Source organism: Puma concolor, chromosome A2 (genome assembly GCF_028749965.1).
Source record: "Puma concolor isolate L17-30 chromosome A2, mPumCon1.1.hap2, whole genome shotgun sequence".
NCBI lineage: Eukaryota > Metazoa > Chordata > Mammalia > Carnivora > Felidae > Puma > Puma concolor.
Genome location: NC_141668.1, coordinates 51,077,598 through 51,090,594, shown reverse-complemented (window position 1 = coordinate 51,090,594; position 12,997 = coordinate 51,077,598). Strand labels below are relative to the sequence as shown.

Genomic DNA, 12,997 nt, shown 5'->3' with positions numbered 1-12,997 from the left:
AGAAGAGGCTCAAATATGTGGTCAACGAATCTGCCCGCGCCTGGCCCGCCTGGCGCGTCCCGCGGGAAAAGGACCCCGAGGCTCCGTGCGAGCGCTCAGTCCACCACAACCTGGACGCCTAGTCTGCAGAGGCCGCGCGGGGTCGGCCCAGCACAGCCTCCTTTTTGCCTATCACTGAACTCTGGACCAAGCCTTCGGGCCCTCCCTACCCCCGTCCTGTCCACTGACCCAGCCTAGGGAGGGTCTCTGCGCAGTGCGCACCCGCCCGCCCTACAGCAGCCCACGGGCAAGTCTCAGCTCTGGGCAGATGGGTTCTTTGCCCGCGTCCCCCCACCCGCCCCCACGCCCAGGTCCACTGGGCGATAGGCCGGCTTAGACTCTGATCCAGATGGGGCCGGCGCAGTGTCGCTTCCAGCTGCAGTGAGAACGCCACCGCAAGCTGGAACCATGTGGTTCGAATAAAGTCAACGTCTCCCAGCTTCCTTTCCTTAATCGGCAGCACACTGTTTATCCGCCTTAAAGGAAGCAGTGAAATATTTATCTATTGATGAGCCTCATTTGCCAACAGATTTATTAACATGGGGTTCCCCTCCCTCCTTCTGGACACCGCTGTCCTGGCAGGGTACGTGCATTCGCTCCGGGGCACCTGGCTGGTCTCTGGCAGCTTAAGAAACAGCTGGTTACTCTTTTGTCCTCCCTGCAACCTCTGGTTCCCCCTGGTTCAAGGGGAACCAAGTCTCCTTCCCCAAGGTTGGAGGAACCTTGGGCCCCACACCTTTCCAGGTACTCCTAGCGCTGGGACTGTTCTGGAAGACGTCACGGGGGCCACCCATGGGCCTCTGCCAGCTCCTCAAGGGCTTGAGTGCCTGGGAACAAGCAATACATACTGTAGAGCCAGTTTGGAAAGGAGAGAGGGGGTCCAGGTGCCTGGGGACGTCAGCCCACTCTGGATTTCCATTTCTTTTGGAGACCACCAAAACAAATAAGAGGACCCCTCTCGAATGGCCACCCAGACTCTGGTGTCTTCACATTTGCAAGACTGGCTCACAGAGAGCGGAGCACACAATAGTCTCCCTCCCTCCCGTCAGGTCCCCAACGCATGGAGCTTACCTTTCCAAGCCTCCAACCCCTGCTCAGGGTTGGACCAGCCGAAGTCCCTGCTGCCCACCGCTCGGTGGAGTGTGGTGGGGCAAACCCTTCCCCTAAACGCCTCATAAACTGCTCAGGCCTCGCTGGAAGCCCAGCCGGCAGGTCAGTATGCCTTTTACTGCTCAGCTCGATTGCACACCATAAACCCGACCTCACAATGGAATTGCCCCGGAAATTCTCCTCTAAATTATAGAGTTTGGTTCCTTGTGTACAAAGCACTTCCCATCACTTTCAGAGAGTCCAGGCCGCCCCCCCTTCACTGCACCCTCTCAGGGGGTCCCAGGAGCACAAAAGGCAACCAGAGGGTCCAGACCCGGATGCAGCGGAGTCCCAGCTCCTGCCTAATGGACTGCCCAGGGGAGTGGGTGGGAAGGCAGGGGCTGTCCGGGCAGGTGGGCGCCTGCTGGTTTCCCCTGGGGGTACAAGGGCTTGGGGGGGGGGGCAATATCCGGGGATGCCCTTTTTGAAGCATCAGGATGATAGCGTGTCTGGATTGGAGAACGGAGGATGTAACATGGGAAGGGAAGAAACATCAAATATTCCAAATAGCATCGCTTTCTGGCAGGAAATAAAAACATAAGAAAGTTAAAGGAAGACGAAGCAAGCAAGAAAGCTAGGAGATCAAAGAGGCGGAATTAGACAGCTTTAGACCAATAAATTGTTCCTCGGGTGACACAGAGCAAGATGCAAAGAGAAAGACCGGGCCCCGCCGCCGCCGCCGCCGTCTGTCTAGACTCGGGCGGCTGGAGCGGCAGACAGCGATGGCGTTTAGAGTAAAACCTGCCCTGAAGTGAGATGACCCAGACCGAGTGGGGAGAGATTTCAGGGAGCGCGGGAAGGAACGCGAGAGGGCTGAGAGCCCACGCCACAAGCCACAAGCTCATCCCTGCTCAGCGCAGGTTCGGCGCAGGTCCAAACGGTCCTGGCAGGACGGGCTGCCCCTCGGCTGGGGCCAAGGAGAATCCAGATACCGCCGGCAAGGCCTTGGCCTTTCTGGGCCCAAGTCAGCCAACTGGGCCGAGTCCCGCGGGTGCAGAATTTTTTCTTTCGTTTCCGGGCTCCTCTCTCTCCTCCTGCCTTCTGGGGCAGGGTTTTAAAACGAAAGGCCAAAGTCAGGCTTTCAGTAAGGGCCCCTTAATCGCGTGTTCTCCAGCCATTGGTTTCCTACTTATTTGGCTGAAAAGACACAAATGCACTGGGTTATATGTGATAATATTCACAGAAATACTCGTTGACGCTCAGCCTGGAGCAGGCACGTGTAGGTGGGTTTCTCATCAGCCGAGCTGTCTTTACAAAAAAGCATTTTTTCCCCCTCACCGCTCTCATGGAGCTGGGTTCCTCCCTACCAGACAGAATGTATTTCCCTTGCTTCTTGTTCCCGAATAGTCCTCAATATTTAAATCCAGCTAAGAATGTTAAGGCCAGCCCTGGGGTTGCTAAGGGAGCCTGTCTCAGGTCTGGTGGCTGGCGATTTGCGTGTCTGAACGTTTCCACCCGCGCCCCTCGGGCGAGCTGCGCATCGGTTCTTCATCCACTGAGCAATCCCCGGTCGCGGCGCGGGGACAAATCCATCCCCGACGAGTGCAAACGAGCTGGGGCTGACGCGGGGGGGTTTTGTTTGCGCGGCTAACAGGGAAGCGCTTCCCAGGCAGCCGAGCGGGAGAGCCGCCTCCCAGCCACCAGCCGGCCAAGGGCAAGAAAGGCCCCGCGTGGCTGTCCGTGAGGCCTCTGAGATCTCGACCGGCCGGCACCTACCTGGGGCCTCCATACTCGGTGGAGAGAAGCGGTGGCCACCGATCTGCTCCTTCGCCATTTATTTGTAGTTACATAAATCGAGCTTTGTATCTGCAGCTTGGCTACATGGCCACGGGCGGCTCTCGGGGAAGCTATAAAACCATTCTTACAATCGGATGCTGTGAAATACTGTGTATTATAGGAGGAAAGATAATGAGGGCGTGTGTCTTCAATACCAACGTGTGTATATAAATGGAGAAAAAGAGAGGAGAGGGACGGCCGGGAGGGAGGAAGGGAGGAAGAGAGAGAACGAGAGAGAAACGCTCAGGAGATCTGTCAGCCAAAATCCAGTCGCCAGTTTTACAGCGTGTACCGCGCGGAGATGCAGGTTGTAAACATTTTGTGGGCTTGGCAGAGACTATTACAACCCAAATAAATACACCGCGTGGCGTGTTCACAGGGCTCCGGGGTGCTTCGAAGTGTTTGTTCTCTGTTTGCTTTGCGTGTTCCCTCTGAAAGCATTCTGCACCAGGGGCTGATCCTCGCACCCGCAACTCGTGGCCGCCTCCTGGAAGGTTCCGGGGCGTGTTCCCCGCCCAGGGTTCGGGATAGGCTGGGCCTAGATTGGGGTCCCCTCCCTCCTCCTCGCCTCCTGAGCAGGGGAAACCGGAGTAGCCTAAGCAGCTCCACTGCCAAAAAAAAAAAAAAAAAAAAAAAATCCGGTGGCGAGAGAAACCAAGGGCAGCTTTCACGACGTGAGCTCCCATTCTGGAGCTAGGATATGTTGTTATAATTATTTTAAATATTGCATTTATTTTAGAACAATCAAAACAGTTCCCGGTGTGCCTGCTCCCAGGGATTCCCCATCCCGCGCAACTTAACCGCCAAACCCACACTGGAAAGTCACCAGAATGCCTCCCCCCTCCCCATATTCAGCCGCCAAATTTTATTGTCACTTATGCAGCCCGGGTCCTGGGGTCCTGGCTCTCCTGCGGGTGCTGGCTCACAGGGCTTTGTACCAGGGCGCAGCGTTAGGGAGCCTCCCCCGCCGCCGCCGGGCCTTTGGCCAAGGTATGCGCCCTGTGCACACCCTCTGGGGGGGTCACCGAGTCCCGGGGCTGTAGGCCTTAGTCCTTGTGTCTGTCCGCTGGTCAGCCGGGCTTTCCGAGCGTTGCGCTGCCCCGAGGCTTGTCCGGGGCTGGGGACGATGACCCTAGAACCACCCCCGCGCCTGGAGCGATAGCCCCGCAGCCGCGGGACGGCTGCAGCCACGCAGCGACAGGCCTCCGGAATCCGGGAAAGGAACAGGGGAGGGAACGGTGCAGGTCCGGCGAGCCCCACCGCTTGCTTGTTTCCCAGCGAGGTTTCCGGCCCGGCGTGAGCAGCACAGAAAATATACGACCGCAGTTCATTCCAATCTGGGGCTCCCATTCGAGAAAGGCTAGCGTCAAGTCGACATCTTAGGAACTTCCCAGGGTTACGGCGGCGGGAGATGGCGGCGCGGGCTCCACTTGCGTGGAGCCATACTGCCATCTGCTGGCCGAATCTGGGCACTGCAGCCCCAGCAGCGCGGCCTGAACTTCGTCCGCTGGCGCCGCGGGCCGGGCACCCTATCCCAAAGCTGGGCGAGGGCCCTGTCCCTGGGGAGTGTGCATGGAGCCCGGAATCTACGCTGCCGAGAGGGCAGTGCCCATAAAAGAGCTGTTTCCGCAGCCGCTTTATCGGCTGCAGACAGAGCAAACAAATGAAAGGGCTTTGGTGGAAAATCTTAATTGGGGCTGGACAGTTGTAAACTAATTAAGGGCCGAATTCCAGACAGTTCGCAGACCCGGTCTTTATGGCACACCCTTAACTGCCCATTCTTTGAAGTTCCTTCTGTCTGCAACAACAGAGGGCGTCCCAACCTGGCGGCGGGGTGGGGGGTGGGGGCGTGAGGGGAAGCCCCATCCTCCGGCGCCCTGGTTCCCCCTTTACGCATCAGAACACAGATAACTTTCCAGAAGTCTCGGGGTGGTGGGGGGAGGGCGGGGAGAGCGAGAAAAGAATGGGGGGAGACTAGGCTGAACCCTCTGGCCACATCTATAAGGCGCTTGGGCCTCCGAAGTTGGAGCCGTTCCCCCCGCAGCCTTTTACACCCCATAAACGGTAACAGCCCTCATTTTCTTTTACGGCGCTTCAGGCTCGTCGGCTGCCTAGGCCCTGCCTCTGTCAGGACTTGTGCTTGGGAGGGGAGCGTAGGGCAGGTCCCAGAATCCCCTGGGCCAGCTTGACAGGACGCGGAGGTACGGGGGCGCAAGGCTTGGGTCCCCTGAGAGCCCCCAAATGTCTGTCCAGGCGGCCGCGTCGGGGCAGTCGGGCTCCTGTTTCCCTTCTCGGAGACTCCTCAGGAGGCAGGCCCTTCAGCTCTCGGTCCTGCCCTCCCGTTACCTTCCCCCCCCCCGCCCCCCCCAATGCCAGGGGAAGGCTCCGGGAGTCTCAGTGGACCGGCTGCGGAAATTTCTCGGGGCGCCCGGAGCAAAGAGTGGCCTTTCACTGCTACTGGACAAAGATACTGGGATTGCAGCCCAGCCCCTCAGAGGCCTCTGGGCCTCCCGGCAAAAGGGACAGGTCAAAACCAGGAGCCGGGCCTCGCCTCCCCTTGTTTCCTAGCCTTCCTCGGTTGCTTGCGCCGCCAGGCAGCTGGCCCCAGTGGGAGCGAAGCCCAGCAGGTTCCCGCTCTAAAAGCCGGCCAGAGGTAAAACCGGGGTTCTGTCCTCCTCCACCCCAGTCCGGCCCGGCCCCCACCCAGACACTCTCCCCCACGCTCCCCTGTCCCAGAGAAGAAGGTGCAAGGAGCTGACCCGCAATAAATAGAAAAGAATCAATATATTTTATTTGGCAAAAAGTTAAATATCTCAACACAACAATTTGGTCAGTAGGCCTTGAGGTAACTATTGCAAAATATACAGTGTATGTTGAGCCCGATGGAGACCCCAGATTCATCAAGGATACAAATCTACAGTAGCCCAATGGCGGTTTCATAGTGTATAATTTATTATCAATAAAATTAACTCCATTACAATAAGCATTCATTTCCCCCCCGACTAAAATTAAATGTAAACCATAGGTAGTAACCTTCTGCACATATGTATAGCTCCGAATTTCCTCCATGTTCATCCGGTGCAAGAACAATATGCAAGCTTGTCTGATTAATTTTTCTTTAATATGTGGATTATATATACAATGGATAAGACAGGTCTATAGAGTATGTAGAGACTAAAATGCCCGCATTTCAAAAGAGGAGAAAACCCATGAATCTGTGCATCCTGGAGAACACTTTTTCTTTCTTTTAAAATTTTATTTCACTGGGAAATCCTTACAGCTAGCTTACAATCAAAGGTTAACAGCCTAGTTATACAGAAGACATATTTCACTACCGAGAGCTATACTCTATGCAACTGTTTTTCTCCCTCATCAACAACCTGAGTTGAAATTGAATTTTCTAGCTTTCACAATCACAACGGGTGCGTCACCCAGCACAGAAGTTTGAGTCACAAAACATAATCACCACAATAAAACACAGTGTTCAAGTATCTGGGCAGATCACTCTGCCGCACAAAGAGCAAATTAAATTAACTACACAGACTAAAAACTATACAGCTCGCCATCAACAGTTGTGCATTACAAAAAGGTAGTTTTTTTTTTGTTTGTTTGTTTGTTTGAAGTCAGGAACAGGTAGATTTTTAAAAATATATATACAAGCTAGCACACACAGCCATCAGCACTAATGCTCTCCCCCCCCCCCACACACACCTTTTTTTCCTCTTACAGAAAATGGAAAGTTTACAATACCTCCTCCTTGAAAGGGCAGGCTGAGGAACCAGCCTGAGCCGGGTCTGCCAGGGGGAGGTGAGGCCTGGAGTTTAGAGCCGCTTTGTGCGGGGTGGTGGAGGCTGGGGTGGGATGGGGGTGGGAGAAGGGGACGACGGGCAGTCCTTTCTCTTTCTCTCTAGCTCGCGCTCTCTTTTCTAAATGAACTCCAGTCGAATCACTCGTCTTTTGCTCGGTCCTTGTTGATTTTCTTCATTTTCATCCTGCGGTTCTGGAACCAGATCTTGACCTGCCTCTCGGTGAGGTTGAGCAGTCGGGCCACCTCGTACCTGCGGTCCCTGGTGAGGTACATGTTGAACAGAAACTCTTTCTCCAGTTCCAGCGTTTGGTGTTTCGTGTAGGGACAGCGCTTCTTGCGCGTGGAGCGCGCGTGGAGCCAGTTGGCAGCCGGGTTGCCTGCGAGGGAGACAGACGGGATTTAGGAGGAGGAGAAGCACTAGCCACCCCCCTCCGCTGGGGGCCAGGGAACCCTCCTAGGGTCTCCCGCCAAAGTGCCGGGCGCTGCTGAATTGGTTAGGGAAGGCTGCCGGACCTCCGACACAATGGAACGGTGGCAGACAGACAGAGGAACGGTCACTTACAACTGCACGCAGTAAAACCTCAGCTTCCCCCTCCCTTCAGAGGCCCACTTTTCTCTTCCTCTGTCCTCCTGTCCTTTTCCTCTCCTTCCCACCCTCTGCACTTAGGGCAAAGAGTGAAATTTGGAAATAGATCTTCCTCTTGCCAGGCAGGGCGAAACCACCCTGCCCTGTGTTCGTGCAGCATTAATATTCTCTTCTCCCTCTCACTAACACACGCGCGCGCGCGCTCTCTCTCGCCTTCCCCACCTTTCCTTCTACTTCCCCCACTCCTTTGACCTCTCTGGAAGGCCGTGAGAGCTGGGCAGCCGGCCTGGCGCCCCTAGGCGCCCCGAGGGCGTTGATCACTTCTCCACTTTATTTGAATAATCTTGCACGGGGACCCTCGTGGCCCGGTCTCCTACAGCCTCATCTTGGGCAGGATTTACGCCGCCACTGGCTGAAGGCAAGAAGTGGAAGGAATCGGCCGTCTTCTCCAGCGTTTAGGCTGCAGTTGCTGCCGCCGCTCCAGGACATCTAGCCGCACAAAAGATTCTCTCTGCCGAGCTGCTTTCGAAGAACGGCCCAAAGTATTGCTGTCCTGGTACCGGGCAGCCAGGAAGAGGGGCTGCTGGTCTTGGCTCGGCCAGCAGCGCCCGCCCCGCCCTCTCTCTCTCTCTCTCTTTCTCTCTCTCTCTCTCTCTCTCTCTTTCTCTCGGCGGCAGCCGCCTCCCCTCCCCCCGAAACCCGGCGACCAGCTTGTCATTGCTCCCTGGACTTGGGGCCCCATCCGAGGCATCCTAAACAGCAACTTCTGGTTCGCGGCCCCTGCTCAAGAGGCTCCCAGCGCAGGCGAAGACAGGCTCAAGAGAAAGCTGAAGGGCTGGCAGATCCTGGTGGCCGGCGTGGAGGCGGCGGCCGGCCTGAAGGGAGGAGACACTTACTGGGATCGATGGGGGGCTTGTCTCCGCCGCTCTCATTCTCAGCATTGTTTTCGGAGAAGGCGCCTTCACTGGGCTGTTTTTCTCTATCAACTGGAGGAGAACCACAAGCATAGTCAGTCAGGGACAAAGTGTGAGTGTCAAGCGTGGGACAGTCACCCCTTCTGGCGGACAGTGGTTCAGGTTTAATGCCATAAGGCCGGCTGGAGGGCAAGCCCGCGAAGGAGAGCGCGCCGGGCGTGGGCTCCAGCCAGGAGCGCATGTACCTGCCGTCCGGCGCCGCCGCCGCCACGGGCGCCTGGGGGTGCACGTAGGGGTGGTGGTGGTGGTGGTGATACACTGCAGCGGGCACCGCGTTGGCGCCCGCCGCGTGCACCGGGTTCCACGAGGCGCCGAACACCGCCGCCTTGGACTGGAAGCTGCACGGACTGAAGTCGGGGTGCTCCGCCAGCGCGGTGGCCTGCCGGGGAGGCTGACCCAGGGCCCCGGGCGCGTAGCGGCCCGCGCCCAGCTCGTCCGCAGCGTCGGCGCCCAGCAGGAACGAGTCCACGTAGTAGTTGCCCAGGGCCCCGGTGGTGGCCATCGCTGTGCCCCGCGCCTGGCCGGTCGGCCCGACCCGCGGAAATTATGAAACTGCAGATTTCATGTAACAACTTGGTGGCACCAGGGGGGGGGGAAGTACAGTCACCTAATAAGTTGCCGGCGCCCGCGCCCCCATTGGCCGCGCGCGTCACGTGCCCGCCCGGCAGAACAATAACGCGTAAATCACTCCGCACGCTATTAATGGCCCGGTGTTTTGCAGTCATAATTTTTATAGCAAAAGCCATATGTTTTTATGCAAAGGGATCGCGGCGCTCCACGATCGGGTTTGTTTTAATTGTGGCCAACGAAGATTAAAAGATCAAATCTGGCCTTGCCTCTGTACTCTCCTCCCCTCCCACCGCCACCACCAGACACACACTTCTTAAGCGGACTATTTTATATCACAATTAATCACGCCATCAGCAAGGCGCGGGTCCCGCGTGCGAGTGCGGCCAGTGGAGCCCCTCACATAAAATTAGACAATAATTGAAGCCATAAAAAAGCAACCAAATCGCATTCTCGCTCTACTGTATTTAAATCTATATTTATGATATTTCATAAGGAGTTATTGTTTCAGAAGCCACACAGGCTGGTGGGAAGTTGGGAACGACCAACAGATTCGTTTGCTTCGCCGTGGCTCCCAGCTGTAAAAATTTACGAGGACTTGGAAAGGTTAAATTAGACTGTTGTGTTTGGTTGGCGAGCTCCCTGTAAATAATTCCTGCAGTCCCCGGAGATGCGAGCTTACCCCGGGCCGGCCGCGAAAAGTCAAATTCAACGCAGTATCCGTCCCAATCGAGCCACTGCCGCCCCTGCCCGAGCGCGCTGGGCAGGGACAGGCCTCTGAGTGGGGCACCGCCTATTGTGGGGCCCTGAAATCTGCCCGATTGGATCTCAGGGCGCTCGGGCGGCTCCCAAATTTGCCGCTGCGCCTCCAGCGAGCGCCCCACCGAGGAGCGGCCAGCTGTCCCCGAGGCCAAGGATTGAAGGGCCTGGTTGTGCCGCGGGGTTCGCTCTCAACCCCGCGCCCCCGCTCCCTGCTTGTTGTCAGCCGGGCATCAGGATCCCCAGGCAGACGCAGCAGGCGACCCAACACTGTGCCCCGACCTCGAAGGCCCTCACGCTGAGCTCTTCAGGCTTTGTCGCACTCCCCAAACCCGAGCTGCGAAAAAAACACGAGGCAGCCTCAGTGGAAGGAGAGATCGGCTTTGGAGAAGGTAGTGCCTCCAATGAGACCGCGCGGCTCCAGTAGCTGGGAGGCCCGCACCAGAGCGTCTGGCCTCGGGGCCCAGTATGAATTCTTCAGGGTTCGCTCCTTCCTTCCTTCCTTCCTTCCTTCCTTCCTTCCTTCCTTCCTTCCTGGCCACTGTCCGGGTTCCCCCCTCGGTTTCCGCCAGGCCAGACGACTCTGCAGAGTCACAAGGCCCAAAGCTAGGCAGGCCACGGCAGCTCAAGTCCAGGGCTAGAAATTAAAACGGGGAGGGGCACGGGGCATTGACTTTAATCCCATCCTTTAGCTTGGCCAAATTGAGGAAGGTATTTCTCACCCCTTGGAGTCTTTAAGGGGTAAGTTAAAAGGCCTCTGCCTCTGTTAGTTGGAAGAAAATACCCACCCCCAAATCCGAACGGAAAGCAGCGACTCCTAAAAACGGGGTAATTAAATTCACGTGTGAACACTGTGCCTGCAAGAGTGTGTTTCTCATTAACCCACTTCCCTGGCGGCGAGGGCAAGCGGCGAGGGCGCTTCCATCCCCTTTTCTGCCTTCATTCTCCCCAACAGTTCCAGTAATCCTCTCCCAAACCCTGTACATCCCTGTCCCTAACGGGGACCCTCAAATGCCAGGCTCTGCCTCGGGGAGGGCGAGGCTGAGACGCCAGGCGGAGACCAACTGGGTGCCCCTTTATCCGCCCGCGCCGGAAGAGGGAAGTGGCCGACACAGTGAACTCCGACGTGGCTGGTCCTGGTCGCCTCAGCCTCCTCCCCCCTAATATTTTCCTTTCCCTGTAAATTCCTCCGCGTTATCCCCACCCCCACCGCGGCCCGGTGTGTCCCAAATATCGGGCAGTTCGCGGTGCCTCTGAGATTTTCATGAAGATTTTCATTAAGAAATATTAACCCTAGAGGAAACCTCGCTCCTAATTGTAATTGTCTGCGAAAAGGCTGGACTCGCCTTGTTGTTTTTCGACTTTTTGTGCCCAGAGAAGACACAAATTATTACTAGTATATTTTTTTAAAACAAAAAGGCTCTTCCTTTAAATGGCTTTGGCCCCCAGAATAGGACAGTTACTACATAATCAGCAGGTGCTGAGTGTTCATCAGTACTTACTTGTGCCTAGACGGCGAGAAAAATTACAAAAACAAAAAAACAAACAAAACAAAAAACAAAACAAAAACCCCTAACGTTATCCCCTTTCAGCCCAGAGATTTGGGGAGAAAATATTCAGGCTTTTGAGTCAGCTTTTATTTTGGAAATGAAAGGGACTGCGTGTGTATAAAAAAATAATAAATGGGTATAATTACAAACCATCTCTTTTCGCCTAAGAGTTCTAAAACCTTGGCCTCCAAAACAAATCCAATACTCTGGTCCAGAAAATAGCACAGAGGAGTTGAGGGGAAAGCAGTGTGCCGGCCTTTCAGATAACAGGACCGCAGGCAGAGCAATGGAAACAGCTCCTGCAGCTGGAGTGGGGTGGGGAATCAAAGGTTGGTGGGCATGAGTCTGATGGGGTGTGTGTGTGTGTGTGTGTGTGTTTGGGGGCCAGGGAGGGATGAAAATTGTTTTCAGTTCCGTAAGGATTCAACTGGCTTCCAATGGTGGACTACAACTTGGAACAAGGGCTCAAGTTTGTATTACAATGGTTCTGGAATTTAGGATTTCTTTCTGCTATTATTTGAAACAGACTAGAGCTGGAAGGGTCCCTGCCTCCAGCACCTTTCTGCACAAGGATGCCATATCTAACAGACTCTGAACCTGACAGAAGCTACTGGCAAACAAGCAACCAATCTTTGCCCTACCAGGGTTCCCTTACCGCGACTAAAGCCTGAGCTGGGACCTGCAGGCCCAGGAGACTCGAGGAAGCTTCCAGGCGGAATTCCCTGCGTAGCCAGGCTCCACATAGCTTGGCTGGGCCTCAGCACAGGTCCCAGCCTCAGGTGCCCAGTTAGGGTAGGGAGAGCCTCCTTGCCCTTGGTGTGGGCACACAAAAACGCCGCCAATGCCCTCTAATCGGATCTCTTAGGCTGCAGTTGCCAATCCGCAGAGTAAGAACGCAAGGCCGCCGCCATCCGGTCGTGATCATAACCGAGGCCTTGTCTGTGCAGCAGCACACCAGGCCCAGATCCACAGCCCTGGACAGCTGTCCCACGCAAGCCCTTCCTTGGCAGATTCCGACCACAACTTGAGCGCGCAGAGAAAAATAAGACCCCAGCCCCAGACTCTCCCCAAACCAGCCCTGGGTCCCTCCCGGAGTTAGAGTTAGGGAGGCGAGGTGGTAGAGATAGAAAAGTAGGCACAGAGAGACCGAAGATGAAAGAAAAATAAAGGTAAGGGAAGACAGAAGGAAGAAGTAAAGGAAGGGAAAAAACAAAAAAGCACAAAGAGGAAGGAAGCGAGGAAGAAAAGGAAGAGTCAAAGGCGACTCCTGGGAGCCGAGGGCAGCTTACAGAAAGAAGGGTAAGTGACAAGGCCAGGATCCCAGCCCCTTTCCGCCGTGTCCCTCCTAGTTTGGCCTGAGTCTCTCTCAAAGGGATCTTTCCTGATCTCTACCCTGGATTGGGACTGGTAGTATCCCAGCCTTGCAGGAGAATGGCAGGATCCCTGGCCAGGCACAGGCCTGGAGTGGGGGGAGGCCCAGGATGGAAGCGTGCGCCCCTGACCTTGAATGGCTCAGGGCCCAGAATTCCTACCACGCCCCCGGCGTCCGCCAAGAAGCAGCTAACCTGACCATACCTGCTCGGGGCCAGGTGGGCACGGGGTGGGAGGTGAAGCCAGCAGCCTGACAAAGCGCTGAGAAGGAGGCAGGGACGCGGCTCCTGCACGGGGAAAAGCCGAGGTTGCCACCGCAGGCCTGGCACGACCAGGGCCTGGATGCCCCGCCCGGCCCGGCCCCCGCGCGCACAGGTACCTGGAGACGATTTCAACTGAAGTAATGAAGGCAGTGTCG

General features: G+C 56.1%; 1 protein-coding gene across 1 annotated transcript; it reads right to left on the bottom strand.

The window, feature by feature from the left end:
- Positions 1–5,729: 5,729 nt before the first annotated feature.
- HOXA9 (homeobox A9) lies at positions 5,730–12,739 on the bottom strand. Its single transcript, XM_086693837.1, has 2 exons — positions 8,255–12,739; positions 5,730–7,149 (listed from the first exon to the last, which is right to left on the bottom strand). The coding sequence occupies exons 1-2, from the start codon at positions 8,832–8,834 to the stop codon at positions 6,911–6,913; spliced, it is 819 nt and encodes a 272-aa protein (XP_086549963.1). The 5' UTR covers positions 8,835–12,739; the 3' UTR covers positions 5,730–6,910.
- Between the last annotated feature and the right edge of the window lie 258 nt (positions 12,740–12,997).

Coding starts and splice junctions, on each gene's coding strand:
- HOXA9 (XM_086693837.1), bottom strand. CDS start 8,834: ATGGCCACCACCGGGGCCCTGGGCAACTACTACGTGGACTCGTTCCTG. Junction 7,150..8,254: donor CAAGCCCCCCATCGATCCCA/GTAAGTGTCTCC, acceptor TCTCCCTCGCAG/GCAACCCGGCTGCCAACTGG.